Source organism: Pelodiscus sinensis, chromosome 8, assembly GCF_049634645.1.
Source record: "Pelodiscus sinensis isolate JC-2024 chromosome 8, ASM4963464v1, whole genome shotgun sequence".
In the NCBI taxonomy this organism is placed as follows: Eukaryota; Metazoa; Chordata; order Testudines; family Trionychidae; genus Pelodiscus; species Pelodiscus sinensis.
In genome coordinates, this window is record NC_134718.1 from 23036096 (window position 1) to 23059511 (window position 23416).

A 23416-nucleotide genomic window follows, 5' to 3' on the forward strand; every position below is an offset into this window, starting at 1 on the left:
TAAAACCAGCCCTAGAAATGACCCACTTGAAACCAACCACCAACCAGACATTGAGACATTGATCACTACCCATTGAGCCCAATAATTGAACCAGCTTTCTATCCACCTTACAGTCCATTTATCCAATCCATACTTCCTTAACTTGCTGGCAAGAATACTGTGGGAGACCGTATCAAAAGCTTTGCTAAAGTCAAGAAATATCACATCCATTGACTTTCCCATATCCACAGAGCCAGTTACCTCATCATAGAAGCTAATCAGATTGGTCAGGCATGACTTGCCCTTGGTGAATCCATGTTGACTATTCCTGATCACTTTCCCCTCTTCCAAGTGCTTCAAAATTGATTCCTTGAGGATCCCCTCCATGATTTTTCAGGGGACTGAGATGAGGGCTGACTGGTCTATAGTTCCCTGGATTCTTCTTCTTCCCTTCTTTAAAGACAGGCACTACATTTGCCTTTTTCCAATTGTCTGGGATCTCCCCCAATCTCCACAGGTTTTCAAAGATAATGGGCAATGGCTCTGCAATCACATCTGCCATCTGCCTCAGCACAATCAGATAAATTAAATCCAGCCCCATGGATTTGTGGATGTCCAGCTTTTCTAAATAGTTCTTAACCTCTTTTTTCTCCACTCAGGCTATGGCTAGACTGCAGGCTTCTTTTGGAAGAAGCTTTTCCAGAAGATATCTTCCAGAAAAACTTCTTCTGAAAGAGAACGTTCATACTGCCAAAGTGCATCGAAAAAGCGATCTACTTTTTCAAAAGACAGCCTCCACATTGTCTAGCACCTGTGCTTTTTCCTCTTCTTTTGAAAGAACTCCCTTGTCCCTGTCCACACACTCCTTTTTCCAAAAGAGCTCTTTTGGAAAAAGGCTTCTTCCTCATAAAATTAGGATTACCAATGTTGAAAAAACCCCTCTGTTCTTTCAATTTTCTTTTGGAAGAATGTGATTGCAGTGTGGATGTAATTGATTTTTTTTCAGAACAATGGCCGTTTTTCTGACAAAACTCTGTAATGTAGATGTACCCTCAGGACTGCCCGCCTCCTTCCTATACTACGTTGCCTAATGCAGTAGTCTGGGAGATGACCTTGTCTGTGAAAACAGAGTAAAAAAAAGTATTGAATACTTCAGCTTTACCCACATCATCTGTCACTACTTTATCTCCATCATCTCATAAGGGTCCCCCACCTTCCCTGACCACCGTTTTATTGCTAGAAACCTTTCTTGTTACCCTTCACATCCCTTGCCAGCTACAATTCCAGCTGCACTTTGGCCTTCCTGATTACGCCTGAGTAATATATTTATACTCCTCCCTAGTCATCTGTCCAAGTTTCCACTTCTTGTAAGCTTCCTTTGTGTGTTTAAGCTTGCCTAGGATTTCACTGTTAAGCCAAGTGGATCGCCTACTATATTTGCTTTTCTTCCTGTGCATTGGGATGGTTTGTTCTTGTGCCTTCAATAAGGCTTCTTTAAAATACTGCCAGCTCTCCTGAACTTCTTTACCTCTCATGTTAGCATACCTGCTCATTGGTTCCCTGAAGGAGGAATGCATACCCACAATGCTTTGCTCTTTCTGTAGCGGAGGGAGCTGCATATGTGGCCCTGAGTTGTGGCCAGCAGGCACAAGAAAAACCAGTCTGGCAAGTTTGTAAACAGCATTTTCGTCACCAAAACTCGGAAGTGTAGACATAGCCTCAGTAAAATCATACAGTAGATTCTTATTGATTAACATACAATGTTGCCATGCACATTTTACCAGCACAATAATATTTAGCAGATTACGAGTTTTCAAATGATCACTCACAAGACATACTTTGTACAAAATGTATCGGTCATGTAAAAAGTGTGAACATGGGATATAGCGTGTGACAGATATTGTTAGGGAATTGATTGAAGTAATTTATCCCAAGAGCATATATTGAGTCAGTCTCTCAATAATACAATCCAGGAACCCTAACCACTACTATATTGCTCTTTCCACATTCCCCAGCAGAGATACATTAAGATTGAATAATAATTTAGTCCATAAGCTAAGTTATACGTCACCTTATTTAACTATTACGTAGATATAGGCTCAGACTTCTTTTGGAACTAAGTGCCCCAGTGACCATTTAAAAACTGTCTTAGTGAGTCCCAGAAGTATTTTTTAAACCAGCACTCTTGAGAGAAGTATAAACAAATGTATGTTTTGGCTGGTGATAATATATACATCAAAAAGACTTGCTTGATTAAAAAGATAAAAAGCAACCACAGCTACATAGTCTCCCTTAATCCCAGTACATCTATATCCAGTGTACCATGCAAATAGCCTCAGGTGTTATTAGAGCAGTTATCCATTTACCCATTTGTACTGCCTCGTGAAAACTGCACATGTTTAATATGTCTTCATTTAGATAAGATACAGGTTAAAGCTTTTTGATCTGAGCACTTGACTTTGGTTTACTACACACAGTATTGTCACAGTCTTACCCTATAGCGATCTATTTACACCACTACCAAAGATGAGCAATGAATTCCAGACAGTTTCATTTCAAAGTCACAGGAGCTGCCCCTGAGATGGGGAAGCTGAAACATCTGCTGTCTACCATATACTGCTTCATATTATACATTACAACCAAAGGCTGTTTAACCTGGTAAAATCTATAGGTCCTACAAGGAATGACTTTGGAAAGCATGAGCTAGACTCTCCATTGCTCTGCATCTTATGTAGCAATTTACACCAATGCAAAATGGGCATAAAATGCCGCCAATGGAGAATTATAGTGTTTCATAACCACTTTGCACCCCTCTAGTGACTACAATGGAAATGGAAATAATTAGACCCTAATTTGTTTCAATAGCCTAAATTGGTTATCCAGTGTGGGGCAATGTCACAGGGGTCTCCTGGTGTGCAGGGCACCCCCCGTTGTTCCCTGTGGGTATAGCCCATAATGTCATGGCTGATTCAGCCTTTGGGGCTTCATGCCCTAATCAGATTTACCCCCTATTAGGGTCAATACGGCCTCTTGTGCCTAGTCGCTAGTCCAATGCACCTCTATTAGGATGAATGCAGCCTCTGTGGCCTATTCCCAAACACAGCTCCCCTCCCTCAGGGTATGGACAACCTTGAAGGCCTGGTTCCCAGGTAGTCTTCTCAATGAGCCTGGAAGATGGGTTGCCGTGTGGGGACCCAGGCCCTCCTTCTCCCCCGGGTCCCAGCCCAGGGACCTGTTGGCAGCAATAGCGTATGCTGCCTGCTCAGTGGGATTCCACCCGAAGCACTGAGCTCCCAGAGATCAATCCTCCCCCGGGTGCCTTCCTACTGGTCCTAGGTGTTGTTCTGGTCTTGGGGCCTGGCTCAGCGAGTCAGGGCCTTGTGGCACTCTTTCCAAGTTGGGCTGTCACACAGGTGGCAGCTGCAGAGCCAGCTGCTCCTGGGATGGTGTGACTTCTGCAGGGCCGGCTGCTGCAGCAGTAGCTGGTCAGGAGCCCCTAGCTGAGCTCCTTCCCCTCCAGATGTCTGCCCCAACTGCCCAGTGTAGCCCTCTTTTATCCCAGCACAGCTGGAGCAAGCCCAGCACGCTTCTGGGGTGTGGCCTCCCTTACCTTTAGGCTATGTCTAGACTGGTATGATTTTCCGCAAATGCTTTTAACGGAAAAGTTTTTCCATTAAAAGCATTTGCAGAAAAGAGCGTCTAGATTGGCATGGACGCTTTTCCGCAAAAGCGTCCATGCCAATCTAGACACGGTTTTGCGCAAGAAAACCCTGATTGCCATTTTCGCCATCGGGGCTTTTTTGCGCAAAACAGTTTTTAGCTGTCTACACTGCCCCTTTTGCACAAAAACATTTCTGGAAAAGGGCGTTTGCCCAAACGGGAATGTCAAAGCATTTGCACAAGAAGCACTGATTTCAGACAGTAGAACGTCAGTGCTTTTGCACAAAAATCAAGCAGGCAGTGTAGACAGCTGGCAAGTTTTTGCGCAAAAGCAAATGCTTTTGCGGAAAAACTTGCTAGTCTAGACACAGCCTTAGAGTTGAGTTTAGTGTGGGGGAAGTTCACCCTGTCACAGGCAACTTCAAACTTTTACCAAACTATGAATTCAGCTGCAGCGAGTGCTTCAATTTGATGTTACACCCTTATGCTGCCCAAGACACAGGATAACCGGATGTATGTCATCTCTTCTCCAAGCTAAACAGTCTCAGTCTTTTTTATTCTCTCCTCATACAGAAGCTTTCTCAGATCCTGGGGGGCTGGACTCAATGACTTCCTGAGGTCTCTTCCAACCCTATGATTCTATCATCCTTAATGCTTTTTGTTCGGTACCTTTTCCAATATATATTTGGAAGCAAGCTATTGGAATTGCATGCAATATTGAAGGTGAGTGTACCCTGGATTTATCTGATGGCATTATGATATTCCATGTTTCATTCTCAATCCCTTTCAAGATCATCAGGTTTGTATAATTGTTGGTAGTGCCCAGAACAGATTCAAGTCCTCACTCTTATACATATCTACCCCTAAGGCTCTGGGAGGAAGTTTGGGTGCGGGAGGGAGTTTGTGGTACAGGCTCTGGGCTAAGGCTGGGGTTGGGGTGTAGGAATAGGTGCAGGGCATGGAGCTGGGCCAGGGATGAGGAATTTAGGGTGCAGAAAGAAGGATGTCCTAAAGTTAAGACAGGGCACAAAAAAGAGGACTCCCCCTTCCCTCCCTGGCAGGACACTCACTGAAGCCTAAGAGGTTCTGACAAGCCAGGATAAGTCCCCCCTCCCACACCATGGAGTTACCTTCTGGGGGTGGGAGAGGCTGTCATATGCCTCCTTCCCTCTTCCCTCCATAGGGGTAACAGCTACTCCAGCGGCCAGCGAGGGAGTGCTGCAAGTGAAAGGCATTGGTGGTGGGTAGCAGAGCCAAGGGAATACAGTGCTTTCCCAAACTGCCAGGCATGGCCCCACCCACACTCTGCCCCCACACCCTCTCTCCCAACCCATTCAGCTCCTGTCAGTATCCCAGAGCTGCTCAGACTTAGGTCCAGCAAAATTGGAACCACCCATGTTCTGAGTTGCCTTCCCTCTGCTCTAGGGACAAAGAAGCTGGGGCCACCCACCCCACCGTTCTCGGGATCGGGGAGCCTGGGGCCACCCACCTCTCAGGCTGGGAAGACTGGGACCGTCTGCACCTGGTTATTTATTACTGTTTAATTTATCAATTGGCATCTCAGTCTGGGACAGTTTCTCAGATTCATCACCTTAAAAAAAAATGGTTGAGGTGTAGGATTTCCCTTCACATCCTCTGCAGCAAAAACTGATCAAGGGTCTTAAATTCCTGGACTGCAGTCTGGCCCAGTGGGAAGTATTCCCATCACTGTTCCTCAAACCCCATCCCTTCCCACCATTGCCCTATCCTTTCCTCTCCAAGGCACCCATTCCCCAAGGAACACTGCTTCAGAGATGACTGGGAGGCCCTGGTGGGGGGGGGGGGGGGAAGGGAGCGGCAGCAGTGAGCGCTCTCCTTCCACACTCCTGGTGGTAGCAGGAACCACAGGGAAGTGGTGTGCAATGAAGCAAATGTGCCTACTAAGTTAGATCCTCTTACTGTTTATTTAATTACTGGGGCATTCATATAGTTTGACTCTATTATAATGATTTAAAAAGTTTCTAGGAAGCTTCTCCTGTGAGTGTTCCTAATAATTTCCATTTAAATAGCCTTCTCATTTTTGTGTCATTATCAATCATCATCATCATCTTCATCATCATCGCCCTTCACACCCACTGGCGTATAGGGCAGCAACAAAGGACTTCCACTTCTGTCTGTCTCTGGCCAGCCTCTCAATAGTCCCTAAGTGTGATTCATGCTCTTTATTTCTATTTCAGTGGTCCGGTGCCATGTTGTCTTGGGTATCCTCATTTCCGCTTCCCTTCAGGGGTCCAGTGCAAAGCAATCTTTGTGATGGAGCTTCCATCTTTCCTGAGCATGTGCCCAATCCATTTCCAGGGTTTTTTCATAATGATGGTAGCCATGTCATCTTGTTTGCACTGCACAAGCAGGTCCTGATTTGAAATTATTCTTGGCCAAAAAATACAAAGAATCCTCTGAAGACTTCTGGCATTTTTGTGTAGTTGCTTATTTTTGACATTAGTGATTCTGTGGTTGGTTTCTTTGATAATCCTCCCTCCCTGACTGTGGCGGGTTCCCCCCCCCCAACCCTCACCCCCTCTTCTCCCCAAGGTTAAAGCAAGCCCTGAGACCTAGTCCAGCACAAACGCAGGCCCTGAGGCCTAGTTCACAGTTAAAGCAGGCCCTGAGGCCTAGTCGAGCACAAACACCGGCCCTGAGGCCCAGTCCACACTCTGAGTGGATGGGGTAGGAGGCTTCGGGCCCTCCCTCTCCACCAGACCCCAACCCAGGGCCCTATTAGTGGTGGGTGGTTCCCACCACCGGCTTGGCGGGGAGTTCTCCCTGAAATGTGCCGAGCCCACCGGGGGGGTTCCTTGCCCTGGGATGCTTCCTACCCCAGCCCTGTGGCCAACGGAGACTCCACTTGCAAAAGCTGGGCTGGTGGCAGCTGCGATGTTGGCAGGTCCGGTGTCTGGGGCAGCAGCGAAGGGGTTGTCCACCGTGGCAGGGCGGGCAACCCCCCGGAGTCAGCATTGCGGGCGCACTCGACCTGGGGACGGTAGCAGCGACGGGGGTGGTCCTGGCAGCTCTTACTCCGGCGGCAGGTCCAACGGTGGCTCTGGAGGTTGGGCAGGAGCTCCTTCCTCCCCAGAGGCCAAGCCCCAACTGAGCAGCCCAGCAGCCTTTTATACTGGGGCTGCACTGCGAGCATGCCCAGCAGTGCTGCGGAGGAGGGGCATATTCCACCTCCCTATTCAGTGCAGGGCAGGCCAGCCCCACCACACACCTCCCCCCTTAAGAGCGTTCTCCCCAGTAGTCTCTCCTCCCCCTCCTTAGAACCTATGCGAGAAAAGAAGTCTGCATTTCCGTGGGCTCTCCCTGGCCTATGTGCCACTTGAAACGAATATGGCTGCAATGCTAGATACCAGCGCATGATAGATACCAGAGCATTGGTGTCTTTCACTATTTGCAACCACCTTAGGGGGGCATGATCGGTCACCATCAAAAAGGTGCCACCCAGCAAATAATACCTCAGCGCATCCACGGCCCACTTCACTGACAGCGCCTCCCTCTCTGTGGTGGAATACTTGGTTTCTCGAGGGTACAGCTTGCGGCTTAGATACAGTAGAGGGTGTTCTATTACCTCCACCTCCTGGGATAGCACTGCTCCGAGGCCTACCTTCTGTACGATGAAGGGCTTGGAAAAATCCGGCTGGGCTAACACTGGTCCCCGAGTAAGTTGGTCTCGCAAGGTCTGAAACGCCCTCTCACACGCTGCTGACTACTCCACCCGCCGTGGGTGTTGGTTTTTGGTCAGTTCCGTCAGGGGGGCAGCTATGATGGAAAAGTTAGGGACAAAGCACCGGTAATATCCCACCAATCCCAGGAACTGTCTCACCTGTCGTTTCGTGGTGGGTGTGGAGTATTCTCGGAGGGCCTGAATTTTGTCTATTACGGGTTTCACCTGTCCCTTCCCCACTGTATACCCCAAGTAGGTTACCTCCTCCTTCCCTAGATGACACTTGGCTGGGTTCGCTGTCAACCTGGCCTCCTCTAGTGCCCTTAGTACCTTTTCTAAGTGGGTTAGATGTTCCTCCCATCCTTCACTGTAAACAATAATATCATCAATGTATGCAGCTGCATTCTCATTGTGAGGTGCCAAGACTTGATTCATCAGCCGCTGAAATGTGGCAGCGGCTCCATGTAGTCCGAAAGGCATCATCGTGAATTAATAGAGCCCAAAAGGGGTTGGAAATGCTGTTTTGGCTTTGGCTGTCGGTGTCAATGGGATCTGCCAATAGCCCTTTGTGAGATCCAGTGTCAAGATGTACCTGGCCCTCCCTAGGCGTTCCAGTAGCATGTCTACCCGGGGCATGGAGTATGCATCGAACTGGGAAATGGCGTTCACCTTGCGGAAGTCAACTCAAAACCTCACTGAGCCATTGGGCTTGGGGACCAGCACAATGGGGCTCCTCCATTCACTTCTGGATTCTTCCACCACCCCTAGGGCCAGCATTTCTTTTAGTTCCTGGCGCATGGTGTCCCACATTTTCCGGGGCAGGGGTCGATGATTATCCCATACTTTCTGCTCCGGTATTGTGGCAATGTGACTGATTAATGGGGTTCTTCCAGGTTTATCGGACAACACATGTGGGAACTGTGCCATGAGTTCATGAAGTTGTTGCTGTTGTCCCTTCTCCAGGTCCTGCCCAATATCCACCTGGGAGCACTCTGTCGAGGCTCCAACTTGCAGCCCCAACTCTTCTTCGGGGGGGAATGATGTGATCATCATTGCCTCCCTCTCCTTCCATGCCTTCAGGAGGTTCACATGGTATATTCGTAAGTCCTTCCGCCGCCCTGGCAACCTCACCCCATAGTCGACCGGCCCCACCTTCTGCACAACTTCAAACAGTCCTTGCCACTTTGCTAGCTACTTGGACTCCGAGGAGGTCAACAAGAGCAACACCCGGTCCCCGGGTTGAAAGGTCTGCACCTTTGCCTTCTGGTTGTAGTAGCGCACCTGTGCTTCCTGTGCCATCTGTAAGTTCTCCTGGGCTAGCCGGCCTAATTCTTCTAGCCGCTCTCGCAGTTGTAATATATAGTGGATGGACCCCGGGCATGTATTTCTTGCCTCTCCCAAGTCTCTCTCACTAGGTCCAGAATACCCCGCGGTCGGCGCCCATATAATAATTCAAAAGGGGAAAATCCCGTGGAGGTTGGGGAACCTCCCTTACTGCAAAGGGAAGCGCTGGTAGCCACCTGTCCCACTGCCATGGGTCGTCCTCAACGAATTTGTGCAGCATTGACTTCAGCATCCTGTTGAATCGTTCCACCAGTCCGTCTGTCTGGGGGTGGTATACAGAAGTTCTCAGGGATCAAATATTCAGTAGTCGACACAATTCCGTTATCAGCTTTGACGTTACATTAGTTCCCTGATCTGTTAGGATCGTCTTAGGGAGGCCCACCCTGGCAAACACTTCTAAGAGTTCATTGGCGATGGCACGGGCGGTCACGACCCGTAGGGGAATCGCCTCTGGGTATCAGGTGGCGTAGTCCACGATGACTAAAATGTATTTGTTTCTGTTGGTGCTTCATTCCAGCGGCCTGACCACGTCCAGTCCTACCCGTTCAAAAGGTGTCCCTACCACTGGCAGTGGGACCAACGGGGCTTGGGGAACCCCACCTGGGTTAGCATGCTGGCACTCGGGGCACGATGCACACTAGTCTCTCACAGTGTCGTGTATCCCTGGCCAGAAGAACTGTTGGGCTAGTCTGCATAATGTCTTTTCCCGGCCCAAATGTCCCGCCCAGGGCACATCGTGGGACAACCGCATCACCGCCCTCCGAAACCATTGGGGTATCAGCAGCTAATAGATCTCGGCTTGGGTTTGTGGATCTTGGGTCAGTCGGTACAGCAGATCACCCTGTAGCTCGAACCATGGGCCTTGTGGCCTTCCTTGGGGTGGCCAGTCCATTGGCTCCAGTCCCCCTGCCTGCTCCCAGGCTTGGCTGAGGGTCAGATCATTCCTTTGTTCTTCTAGGAAGTCTCCATCCAGGTCTATGCCTGTTTCTTGGGGGTCTATAGGAGGAGTGTCGGTTCCTTGAGATCGTAGGGCTCCCCTCCTGGGCCCCCCGAGGTCCCTTCCCCAGGGTCCTCTTCCGTCTGCTGTCCCACCAATGCCACTTGCAGCTGTTCCAGGCCCCCATTGCTGGGGTCACCTCGACTGTTGCTTTGTAGTAGGGCAGAAAAATAGGGCCAATCCTGCCCTACCACCACGGGATAGGCCAGTCGGGGGACTACCACTATGCTCTTTGTGTGACCCGATAGCTAGCTTCACCTTGGCCGTGGGGTACGTCCTCACATCCCCATGAATACACTGCATTCTCACAGGGGGCCCCCATTACTCTTGGTCGCCGACTAGACCTTCCTCTGTCAGGGTCTGCCCACAGCCAGTGTCCACCAAGGCTGTGGCCTCCTCCCCTTGCACCTTAACCGGGATCACTATCTTTGTCCCATCCTCTTTCTGTGGTTGCACCCCAGCCGCTAGTACTTGCCCGTAGCTACAGGCCCTGGCAGTACCCTTATATTTACCCAGGCCTCCATGTTTTCTCCCTGGGCGGCTGATCTCCCTCAGGGCTCCGCCGGCAGCCCAGTAACCTTCTAAAAGGGCTACGGCTTGCCCCAAGGTCTTGGGCCCATGCCTCTGGATCCACTCCTGGCCTTCCTTGGGCAAAACCCTCAAGAGCTGCCTCATGGCCTCTTTACTGCCTTTCTGGGGGGCCGTCTTCTTCTGGGCCCCCTCCCCAGATCGGGACCTTCTGGGGTCTCCCTCCTGCCCTGGGCCCCCCGCATCTGCTTGGGTTGCTGCACCTGCTCACCCACCCCCGTAGGGGCAGCTGGCCCCCCACTCCTGGGGGGGGGGAGAACCAGATTACACGGCGAGGGCCCCCCAGCCACCACTTCAATAACACCAGCAAAAATTAATCACAATTGTCTCACTCGCTATAAGCCCACCCTCCAAAACATTTCTTCACCCCCTTTTTGTTGGAGGGGGAATCAGAGTGCCCACATTCTCCACCAGTTGTGGCGGGATCCCCAGCCTCGCCCTCTTCTCTCCAAGGTTAAAGCAGGCCCTGAGGCCCAGTCCACGCTCTGAGTGGATGGGGTAGAAGGGACCGGGCCCTCCCTCTCCACCAGACCCCAACCCAGGGCCCTATTAATGGTGGGTGGTTCCCACCACCGGCTCAGCGGAGAGTTCTCCCCGAAACGTGCCAAGCCCACCGGGGGTTCCCTGCCCCTTGCCCTGGGATGCTTCCTACCCCAGTCCTGTGGCTGACAGAGACTCCACCTGCAGAAGCTGGGCTGGCGGCGGCGGCGATGTTGGCAGGTCCGGTGTCTGCGGCAGCAGCGAAGGGGTTGTCCACCGTGGCGGGGCGGGTGACCCTCTGGAGTCAGTGTTGCGGGCACACTCGACCTGGGGACGGTAGTAGCAACGGGGCTCTTGCTCCGGCGGCAGGTCCAGTGGTGGCTCTGGAGGTTGGGCAGGAGCTCCTTCCACCCCGGAGGCCAAGCCCCTTCTGAGCAGCTCAGCAGTCTTTTGTACTGGGGCTGCACTGCGAGCATGCCCAGCAGGGCTGCGGGGGAGGGGCATATACCACCCAATAGGCGGGCTCTCCGCCCCCCTGTTCAGTGTGGGGCAGGTCAGCCCCACCACACTGACAAAAATGTTAAATTTAATTATGCTTTAGCTATACTCAGCCTCTTGGACTAGATCCTGTGCTCCATTTAGGTCTAAAACTAGAAATACATCAGCCCTTGTAGCAGAGAGGACTCCTGATGAGGGGAGAGAGCACAATTTAAAGATTGTGGTGGTATGCAGTGGGATTCACTGCAGATACTCAGCAGGAAAACGGGTCTGATTTCCTGGAAGCACTTTTGATGTCATAGTATTGACAACATAACAGCAGATGAACTCCACTCCTAAAATGAGCTACTCCTGACATAGGTGCAGACTTCTCTTCTACGTGGATGGGGGGAGGAGCATGTGCTCACTTCTCCTCTGCCCTAAGCCCTGCCCCCATTCCACCTCTTCCCCCAAACTCTCACATCTGCCTTACCTCTTCCTGCCCCTGGTGTGTCCCCAAGCACACCCCATGTCTACTGCTCCCTTTCCCTCCCAGCACTCCTGCACACTGCTGAACAGTTGATTGCAGCATGAAGAAGGCACTGGGAGGAAAAGGAAGGAGCAGGATCACTGAGGGGTGGGAGGGTCTGGGGGAAGGAGAAGCTTGGCTGCCTGTGGATGCTAAGCACCCACTAATCATTTTCCATGGGTGTTCCAGTGCTCCTGAGATTTACAGCCAAATGTGAAACTTGGAAGCTTGGAAATGTTCTTGTTGTAGCACAGGACTCGTTAGGCTTTAGACCCTGCTGCAGATGGTGTCAGGGATTGCTCTAGGCAGGTAAGGAAGCCAGTCTGGGAAGAGAAGTAATGAAGAGAGAGAGCTACTGCATCTGAATCACTTTCTGGGGGAGGTAGACAGAGAGCAGCTGTGGAGAGCCCAGCACCAACTGTGTTATGCAGGTGATGGGGGACAGGACTGTAGGCACTGGCAATAAAAGCTTAGAGCCAGGGCAGGCGAAATACAACCTGCAGGCCATATCTAGCCCACCACGATACTCTAGGCTACCAGTGTATCAAGGTCTAGCAAGATTTCTTGGGTAGCCTCCCTGCCTGCTGCAGCCTTATACACTGCTCAAAGTACTTGGCTGGTGGGGCCATGTGCATTTCTGCACCATGCACCTCATGTGGATGGGGGCTCTGTGTACTGCCCCACCTGCAGCACAATCCTCGCAGCCCCATTGGCTGGAAACCGGTCAATAGGAGCTGCCTGGGCCATGTTTGCAGCACAGAATCCTGTCCCAAGGTCCTGCTGGGCTGCTGGCCAAGAGTTGCCTAGGGTAAATGCTCCTGGTCAGATCCTGCACATAGCACTCCACCTCCTTCTTTCCCACCTAAGGTCACAACTGTCAAGTCACAGGGCCAGGGCTGTGGATTCGCTTCAAGACAGAGTCAATGGCTGCTTTTATTAATCTCACTACGTCATTACTGTTACAGGCTTAATACTGGCAAATGGTTACACAGCTACAGCAAAGTAATACAACAATCAGCATAGGCAAAGCAATGCATATAAGAGTAACAGGCACTTGAAAATGCTTGTGCCTGTTTAGTCTGCGGGAAGTCCTGTTCTGGTCTTATATTGTGGGAATAAGTAAATAACTGTTCCTTATTCACTTTTTCCACACTAGTCATGATTTTATATCCCTCCCTTAGTTTCTTCTTTTCTAACTTGAAAAGTCCAACTTTTTAAAAAGTCTAACTTTTTAATCTCTCTTCATATGGGACCCATTCCAAACCCCCTCATTATTTTTGTTGCCCTATTCTGAAACTTTTCCAATGACAATATATCTTTTTTGAGATGAGGCGACCATATCTGTACTCAGTATTCAAGATTTGGGTGTACCATGGTTTTATATAGTCATTAAGATATTTTATCTTATTCTGTATCCTTTTCTTAATGATTTCTAACATTCTATTTGTTTTTTTTTGTTTGTTTGTTTTTTTGCTGCACACTGAGTGGATGTTTTCAGAGAACTATCCACAAAGACTCCAAGATCACTCTCTTGAGTAGCTGTAGCTAAATTAGTCCCCATCATATTGTATGTATAGTAAGGATTATTTCTTCCAATGTGCATTACTTTACATTTATCACCATTAAATTTCATTTGCCATTTTGTTGCCCAATCACTTAGTTTGGTGAGATTTTTTTAAGCTCTGTACAGTCTGCTTTGGTCTTAACTATTTTGAGCAGTTTGGTATCATCTGGAAATTTTGCCACCTCACTGTTTATCCCTTTCTCTAGAAGAGAAGTGCCGTGGATGCTGCCAAGAGCAGCAAGGGAGTCTAGAGCCCAGCTGCCAAATGCATTGCCCACTCATTCTAGGAAGTGCCATAGCAGTTTTGCCAAGCTCAGGCCTGTATAAAGAGGGGAGAAGTTGGCAGCACATTTCATGGCAGCCAGGCTCTAGCCTTTATTTATGTATCTATTATTACAGTCTTTTCTGGGTTTGTAGACTCTCTAATCTCCCTGAGCATTTCTCAGCATGATGACCAGTGCAGCCCCTTCTAACCCCATAATTCTATGACTCTATCTAGGTGCCTAAGGAGCATCTCATGGAAAATATGTAGATGGGTACATCAGCTTAAGTATCTGCAAGCATTTTACAGAGTGACAATATTGTCCCATTTCAGGGGTGCTGCTAAGATACTGGATTCAGAGTATTAGATCCTGCAATGATGAGATGTTAGGGTTGCCAATTTTGATTGAAAGAATTCCTGGAGATTTTATCATCACATGACAATTGTTAATAAAAGATTAATCTTTAATTCCTGGAGAAGCTGCGCCAATTCTGGAGGGTTGGCAACCCTAAGCATGTGAGAGAAGGGAGTAGGGAATACAGCTGGTATCTCCACCACTAATTGTCTGGCCTAAGACTGATGTGGAGGTGCTGTCATTATTCACATTAATTACAAAAAATCTGAGGCAGATCAATAATGTTTCACTGAAAACATAGAGAAGTCCTTCATCCTAGGAGGCACAGACAGTTTAAAGTCCCAGCAGGGTACCTGTGTTAGTCTGTATCTGTGTTAGTCTGTATCTGCAAAGTCCTGTGGTAGGTACCTTAAAGACTAACAGATTTATTTGGGCACAAGTGTTTGTGGGTAAAAGCCATTTCACCAGATGCGCTCATGAAAGTTTGTGCCCAGATAAGTCTGTTAGTCTTTAAGGTGCCCCACGCTAGACAGATGAAAGACTGTTAAATATATTCCAAAGCAAGAAGCTTTCGGGCCTGTCAATGCCGTTTTGATTTTTAAAGACCCGCCCACGTTACATTATCTCCTTTGTGTTAGAAATCAGTGGGACGCTCAGTAGCATTTTCAGATTGAGGAGCCCGCCCGCGCCACTACTCGAGGCCGCCTTTCGGCGCGTCCTTGGCGCCTGCCCAGGAGCGCCTGCTGATTGGCTGCTTTGAATATCTCGGCGCGACGCAGTTGGCGGAGCTGGGGCGGCTCAGCGCGGTCAGTTCGAATCGGCCCCGCACAGGCGCGTGGGGCTGTTGGTGTCGCGAGGCAGGCGGGTGAGTGCCTGGGCCGGTGGGTTTCTAACTGGGAGCGGCCCGTGCCCTGAGCCTGTGAGGGAAGGACCCGCGTCCGGCTGCCCTGGGAGCGTGCGGCTCGGGCCGGGGCAGCGCAGCCAGGGTCCCGATGAACGCCGTGTCCGCAGCGCTCCGGGCCCGTCCCGCGGCCAGGGCTGGGGGCGGCGCGGGAGCGAAGCAGGCCCATTGAGGCTGGTAGCGAGCTGCTCTTGTCCGTACGTTAGTGCCACCGTGGGGAGGGAGCGCGGCCGCAGGGGTGCCTGGCGGCTGCCGGACCTCAGCCTGGCTCGGGGCTACACTCGCCCGCGCGTCCGGAAACGTTAACAGGCGTTTAAGCTCAAACCTGGGAACCTAAACGCCCCGTGACCGCCCCGGAGCACCTAGAAACCAGCACGTCTCTGTGCGGCGCCCTCCGCCACCTGCCCGTCTTTGTCTTTCTGAGCACTTGATGGTACGTTTTGTCTTCTAGTCAGCTTCAGCCTTCCCCTGCTCGGCAGACCGCTTCCTTTGTGTTGCCTTTTTAATACAGCAGAAGAGCAGGCGGTACGTTAGGAAAACGTAAGTAAAACCATAAAGGGCAGACATCTGAATAGTTACTTTAAACTTTCAGGTTGATAGATTATGAAAACTGAAAGTGCTTTAAGGTGCACTGTGTCATCTGGTAACCTCGCATTAGCGTTCATACAATACAACTTTGTGTATACAACTGTAGGAATTCATGACCTATAGATGTGGTAGAAAGGCCTCTGCCCCAAATAGGCTTTCTTTTATTGTGTTATATGTTTGAAGTAAAAGCAGTATTAATAACTTTTTTCTGTGTTACCTGAATTTAAATGTTGGGTAATCATGTTGCCAACCTCAAAGCCACCCCAAGATAATATTAAATTGTCTGTTCCTTTAGAATACTTCACAAAATGGTCCTGTCAAACTATGAAGAGCAGTAGTTCTCAAACTTTTTTGACCTGAAGCAAAATGCAGGACAATGTAGCACTTTAAAGACTAACAAGATGGTTTATTAGATGATGAGCTTTCGTGGGCCAGACCCACTTCCTCAGATCAAATAGTGGAAGAAAGTAGTCACAACCATATATACCAAAGGATACAATTAAAAAAAATGAACAAATATGAAAAGGACAAATCACATTGCAGAACAGGGGGGGGAAGGAAGGAAGGTAAGTGTCTGTGAATTGATGATATTAGAGGTAGGGAGAGTGGGATGTATGTGAGTTAATGGTATTAGAGGTGATAATTGGGGAAACTATCTTGGTAATGGGTGAGATCAAATGTTTAAGTCCTTTTTGGAAAGTGTCGAATTTTAACATGAATGACAGTTCAGAGGATTCCCTTTCAAGTGCAGATGTAAAAGGTCTTTGTAGCAGAATGACCTGTGGAGCACCTGGCTCAATGCAAACCTTTCTGTGGACCACCAGTTGCTAATGGAAACTCTCCGTTAATTACATAACTTTGCCCGAATCATTTTGCTAGTGCTTCAGCTAGGGAGAACAGTTTAATTTAAATAATTTAACTGATTAAGTTTTTTGACCTGTGGGGCTCTTGTGCATTTCAAAGGGCGAATATAGAACTCTGCCTGCAGCCCAGGGCCAGTGGGAAGTCCTACTGACTCTGGACTTCATGTGGGTGTGCCAGCTTTGAAGTGTACAAGAGTCCCCAACTGGGGCTCTTGTGCATTTCAAAGCAGAAGCACAGCATGGAACCTGGGGTCAGTGGGGGACTCAGTCCCCCTGCTGACTCCGGGTTCAATGCTGTGCTGCTGACTTGAAATGCTGCCTGGGGTTAGCTGAGAACCCCCCCCTCCCCCAGCTGACCATGGGTTCTGCGTGGCATTTCCCCAGAACCTGGGCTCTGTTGGGGGTCCCCAGCCGATCATGGGCTCCATGCTGCATTTCAGCAGAACCCAGGATCAGCTGGGGGGTCCCCAGCTGAGACTGGGTTCTGTGCAGCATTTCTCCAGAACCCAGGTTCTTCTGGGGACTCCCCAGCTGACCCTGGGTTCTGCAGAAATGCCAAGCGGAGCCTGGGATCAGGTGGGGAGTCCCCAGCTGACTCGGGACTCCACTTGGCGATGCCATCTTGAAACGCTGCCTCAGCGTTTCAAAGAGGCAACGCTGCACAGCTGAGCCTGGGATCAGCCTCTCCCCCCCGCCCCAAGGGGGGGGTGGGAATCAACTAGTCAACTGACTATCCGATAAGCATTTGTTTATCAGATAGTTGACTAGTCCTTAATATCCTTAGTGGGGAACATTCTTAGGACAGTCTCTCCTATGTTTTCCATTATTTCCTCTTCACTCTCAAATTTGTTTTGCTCGCTTCTCTACTAATGCAGTTCTTGTCTCCTTCCTGATGTCTTGGTGGCAGCACTGCAAAGTGGTGTCAAATGCAAAGCAAACAAAAAGATTGACAAAGTAGACCCTGCCCATGCCTCTGCCTCTATTTACATTCAAAAATTCAGTTTTTCTATTTTGAAGGTATCTCTATATATTTTCACTTTCACCCTCATATAAGCAATCAAAATAAATTAACAAACAGGTTTTCTTCCTTATATTTCAAACTGTGCTCCTTGCTCCATATTTGTCATCTGAAGAAGTTGTGCCTATGAAAGCTCTTGATGCTATTTATATATTTTTGTTACTCTCTAAAGTGCTACAGGGTCATTGTTTAAAATGTTTTTGTTTTTTTAAATTAGATACTAACAAGGCTACCGCTCTGAGACTTCCTGTCTCAAGTTCATTGTGTCCCCATTATGATCCTCTACTGCCTCTCCTAAAGTCTTATGCTGTTGTGAGTGGTTGGAACTAGGGATGTTAAGCAAGTATTTCACTAATTGTGTAGTCCATAGAATTTTTATCAATTAGACAATTAGTCGATAAGGGAAGATGCTCAGTCCCAGCTCATGCCCGGTCCAGGAGCTACCCCCTGCTGCAGCTCTGCAGCTTAAATGTAATAAGAGCCAGGTGGACAGGCAGCCCAACTCATACTACTTTTAAAACGCAGAGCCTCAGCCACGGTAGCCCCCAGAACCAGCTCGAGCTGGGACTAAGCCAGGTTCACTCAGTTCTGACTTGCACCGGGTCCAGCAGTTACCGTCCGCAGAGGAAGCTGGAGTTCTCCTGCAGACAGGGGCTGCTGCTGGAGTAGCCTCCATCAGCAGCTAGCCTGGGCTGCCGTGGACAGGAACTGTTGCTGGAGCAGCCTCCCTGTGCTGCTTCCTCTCAGAGGCACACTCCCACTAGTGACATTACTGCTTTCAGTGCTGAGCAGTGGAAGAGCAGTGGCACTAGCCAATAGCCATTGCTGAAGGGCTGCACAGCTCTGAAAGTAATGCAAAACAAAGGGTGGCAATACAGTAACCCCTTCTGCAACTCCAAGTTTGAGAGGCTGCTCTTCCTCTAAAAAAAATCTGAATTGCATAAGGTTAAAAGCGCTCAAGACTAGATTTCACAGTCCATGATGTGTGTTTCGTGGATGTGAATCTGGTAGGGCCTATATATTAGTGTCCAGGAACCAACCATATATTCAATAGCTCCTTTGTATTCTTCATTTAGTATAGCAACCATTTACTCTGATTTTGTTGTCTCCCTTCACTCCCATTTTAGGGCTAATTTCTAGCAATGGATGACTACACAAAGATAGAGAAGATTGGCGAAGGTGAGTAACACTTGATGGATGTCCTTTGCAGAAGCTTATTCTGCAAGTGTATGTCTACACTGCATTCCTCTTGGGAGAGAGGAATGCAAATGCAGCCGAGCGAGATTGCAAATGAAGTGCAGATTTGAGTTTCCCGTGCTTCCTTTGCATCATCGCTTCCGGCCGCTATTTCAAAATACCCTATTTCGAGATTATTTTGAAATAAACCCCTTCTTTTGAAATAACCCTTAAACCTCATTTTTTAAGGAGTGTTATTTCGAAAGAAGGGATTTCTTTCAAAATAATCTCAAAATAGATGCTGGATGTGATGATGCAAATGAAGAGCAAATTCAAATCCACACTTCATTTGCAGTTTTGTTTGTCTGCATTTGCATTCCTCTCGAAAGAGGGCCTTTGTATTCTTGGTACACTTAAACTCCTGGATGGCTCATGAAAATAAATCTGAGTGCACTTGTGCACTCAAACTCTTGGGTGTTGTGCCAGTGGAGCAAGTACCACCTCTTATCTGTGTGGTGTCAGTTGTCAAAAATGTAGGCGAGGATTATCAGTGCACATCTCAAAGGGTACGTCTAGACTATAGGGTTTTTTCGACAGAAGTTTTGTCGACAGATATTGTCGACAAAGAGCGTCTAGACTACATTCAGTTCTGTCGACAAAGCAGCTTGCTTTGTCGACAAAACCCTGTAGTCTAGACACAACCCTACATGCAATAACACCTTCTGTCAACAGAACTCTGTCGACAGAAGGCGTTATGCCTCGTAAAATGAGGTTTACCAGCGTCGACAAAACTGCTGAGTTCTGTCGACGTTATGTCAACAGAACTCAGCGGTAGTGTAGACGCAGGTATAGTTTTGTTGACAAAAGTCCACTTTTGTCGATAAAACTCTGTAGTCTAGACACACCCAAATTGTATTCCATCTCTAACCCTTAAAAGAGAGGGAAGAGAACAAAGTGGGCTTTGAGTTCTGCCTCTATACTGTTTGAGACCTTGTGGCCCCTTCCTGCTTGAAATTTGATATACTGGTTGGCATAAAAGTGACACTGTCCTATTTACAATCTCTTTGGTGGTACATCTAGAACAGTGGTCTCCAACCTTTTTAAGCATGAGATCACTTTTTGAATTTAAGTGCAATCTAGGATCTACCTCAAACCCAAACACCCTTGCCCCGCCTCCTTCCTGGCCCTTCTCCAAGGCCCCCCCCTGCTCACTCCATCCTCCCTCCCTCATCCTCACTTTTATCACACTGGGAGTAGGGGTTTCGGGTTTAGGACTAGGGCCGGGATTGGGAATGCTGGCTCCAGCTGGGCACCACTTACTACAGGTGGCTTCTGGGTGGTGGTGCAGGGAGTTAAGGCAGGCACCTCTACCCTGGCCCTGTATCACTCCCAAAAGCAGCCAGCAAACTCTCTCCATCCCTGCCCCACTATACTTTGTGGAGATGGGGTACAGCGTGGGGGGAGGGCACCCTGACATCAGCACCCTCCCTTCCTCTTCTTTCCATGCCCTGCACAGCAAGCGGGAGGTTCCCAATGGTGAGGGGCACCTCCAAGGCAGAGGTCAGGAGCAGCATGGCAGTACTGAGAGGGGCAGATGAAGTGCCAGCACTTGATAGGTTCCTGGCCAAACCTGTCAGGATCACCTGTCAAAGGTTCCAAGATCATCCCGATCTACTGGTTGGTGATCACTGATCTAGAAGAAGAGTAGTATCAATTTCTGATGAATCCTTGCTCTGGACTACATCTTGCTTGTAGAAGTATGATCTAGGGATGTAAGCAAGTAGTTGACTAGCTGACTAACTGATAAGCCTAGGCTTATTGGTTTGTTGAGTTGACTACTCGCATTCCTCCCCCATTGCTACCTCTGTATCAGAGGCAGCAAGGGTGGGTGGGAAGCAGGATCTGGGGGGTGGGGTGCAGGGTCTGCATTTAAAATATAGTAGGAGACAGGCAGGCTGGCAGCCTGCTGTGGCTCTGCAGTTTAGAAGGCAGTAAGAGCTGGGTGGCCTGCCCACCCCACTCTGGCTCCTGCTGCCTTTTAAATTGCAGAGCTGCAGCAGGGTTTGGTCCCGGACCTGGTGTGACTCAGGACTGAACCTGGCTGCCTATTGACTAATCAAGTAGTTGATAAAAATTCTGTCGACTACTTGATTAATAAATTAACCTTATTTTAACACTTGTTGTATGTTCTAATATCTAACTATGAAGTAGCATTGCTGTGCAGTAGTAATTTAGGGTATTGTAATCTAGGGATGTTAAGGATGCTTATCGGATAGTCCCACAGGATAGTTGACTAGTTGCTCTTCCCTCCTCCCCCCAACTGCCTCTATCAGATAGAGGCACCTGGGGCGGGAAGAGGGGGTTCTTCGTAACAGCGGTGCCTCACGGAGCTTCTCGGACTCCAAGCAGCATTGCCCCTTTGATGCGCTGCCCTATCGGCTAATTGAATAGTCAAGGCAAATATGCATCGACTGTTTGATTAGTGAATTACCCGATACTTAACATCCTTATTGTAATCTACACACAATACCATGTTGTGGAAGGAGACTGCCTTTGTGTTGCATATTGAGCTCCTCTGTACAGGTGGTATCAACATTCTTTGTTCTTTAAAGTCGTTAGGGGCTACTTTCTAAGTAGAAGATTATGTACTCTTTTAATAAAGTCTAGATTTTTATGTAGACTTGAGATTTTGCACCAAGTTCTTTGCCCTAATAAGACTTTGCAACACTTTGTCTTTGGCTTGATGTAAGAGAATGGCTAAACCTAGAGTCTATTCACTCTTGTAAATCTGCTTGTTATTGGAAGTAGGGCTATAAAATCTTATTTAACCGGTTAAACATTGTTTCATTTGGTTAACTGCTTAAATGGGGCTTCTCTGGCCAGGTTTGTTAACCAGTAAGCATCACCCAGTAAGAGTAATACTTACTGATTAACCACTTATATTCTTAATGGGAAATAATTATAGTGATATTGTGATCACTATTACTACATTGTGTGAAGTTATGAGCTTCCTGAAGCTAGCATAAATATGGATGCAATGTCTTTAAAAAATAGTTTTTTTTCCTGTTAAAGAACTTTAATCTTTCTTAAGTATTAACGCAGTTTAGAAGAACTGAAAATTCTTCAAGTATGAAAGGCCACCTTTTAATAATATGTTAGCTTTGTTACACTAAAATAAAAGTTGAACTTTATCATCAAGTATAAGAGTACAAAAATCCCAGCTTTTAAAACAAAAATCAAATATTCTCTTTATGGCTCAATTTTACTTGTGGAAATAATTCTTTTTTTCTTTGGGGCCAGGTACCTATGGTGTTGTGTATAAAGGTCGACATAAATCCACAGGCCAGGTGGTTGCCATGAAGAAAATTCGACTAGAAAGTGAGGAAGAAGGTGTTCCCAGCACAGCAATCAGAGAAATTTCTTTACTAAAAGAGCTACACCATCCAAATATAGTCTGGTATGCATACAATATTCTCAGATTTAAGTCAGAGTCTCTGTTGGGAAGGGCTTACTCTCTCCTCTCATGTCAGAAAATCTCTGCTTTTACTTCAGACTGAATTTGAGAGCTGCAAATCTTCCGCCCAGCCCCAGTTCTGATTTTTTTGCTCTCCATCCTTATTACGTGGTGCCTTCTGCTCTTCTCTCACTCTCTTTTCCACATACCACTTTGGGAATTTTTCAAGATTCTCATTTGTCACTTGGGAGTCTGTACAACATAGCTATCCTCTTCCAGCTGAAGAGAAATGGATATCAACAAAATGAAATTGAATATAGACAGGTGTGAAGTGCTTCAGGTAAAGGAAACAAATCTAATGCACAACTACAAAATGGGGAATAACTGACTAAATGGTAGTACTGATGCCAGGGATCTGGAGGTTATAGTGGAACTCAGAGTAGGCAAGTCAACAATGCGATACAGTGGGGGGGGAAAAAGGGCTGCTAATCTATGGTGTAGTAAGAGGAGTGTCATAGTGTAGACCATGCCATGCATATGAGGTAGAGGGATTAATTTAAGTTACTTATAGGTGTCAGTGTATTTAGATCTACTTTCCCTGGTGTCTTCGCTGCATTGTGTAAACTAGAGACTCTCTCCTGTCAACTTCCCTAGAGTTGATGCAAAAGCAATCGGTGATTGATGACCCATAGCTGGAATGGTCATTGCCTTGTCAATCCGGCAGTAGCGAAGACAAGTCCTGTGACACAGAATATAATTGTCTTGATTAACTTGGTGCTGGGGAGGTTTCAGTTGGAATAGTGTGTCCAGTTCTTACTGCTACATTGGAGAGGGTCTAGAGGAGAGCAACAAACATTCTAAAAGGTTTAGAAAACCTGACCTATGAGGGAAAAGTTTAAAATTATGCATTTTTTTTCTGGTGGGGGAAAGACTGAATGGGAATCTGATTAATCTTCAGATATAAGGATGGTTATAACCATGATAGTGATAAATTGCTCTCCATGTCTACTGAAAGTTGAACTAATTACTTGCCCTATCTTCGTCAAGGAAGGTTTAGGTTAGTATTAGGAAAAACTTCTATAACTGTTATGTTCAAAGTTTCAGAGGGGTAGCAGTGTTAGTCTGTAACTGAAAACTTAAAACAGCAAATAGCCCTGCAGCACATTAGAAACCAACAAAAAATTAGATGGTGGTATGAACTTTTGTGGGCACAACCCACTTCACCTGAAGAAGTGGGTTGTGCCCACAAAAGCTCATGATATCACCTACTTTTTTCTGTTAGTCTCTAATGTGCTGCAGGGCTATTCATTGTTTGTTTTTATAACTGTTAAGCACAAGAACAGGCTTCTAAGGAAGATGGAATTCCCATCACTAGAAGGGTTTTTCTAAAAAATAAAAGATCAAACAGATCCCTGTTAGGAATGATCCAGCTATTCTTGGTCCTGCCTAGGTCCTTAGTTTGAACCAGATGAAATCTTGAA

The 23416-nt window shown here is 47.8% G+C and overlaps 1 protein-coding gene across 4 annotated transcripts in view; it reads left to right on the forward strand.

The window, feature by feature from the left end:
• Positions 1-14651: 14651 nt before the first annotated feature.
• The window catches only part of CDK1 (cyclin dependent kinase 1), a 29013-nt gene continuing 20248 nt past the window's right edge, over positions 14652-23416 (forward strand). The window contains exons 1-4 of one of the 4 annotated variants that reach the window (XR_012905580.1): positions 14652-14800; positions 15288-15376; positions 18433-18484; positions 21782-21938. Coding sequence is in view for 1 of the 4 variants with exons in the window: in XM_006113587.4 (XP_006113649.1) it covers positions 18448-18484; positions 21782-21938 (194 nt within the window). In the remaining 3 variants the exon portion in view is untranslated. The other 3 variants (XM_006113587.4, XR_012905581.1, XR_012905582.1) reach the window with 3 other exon arrangements.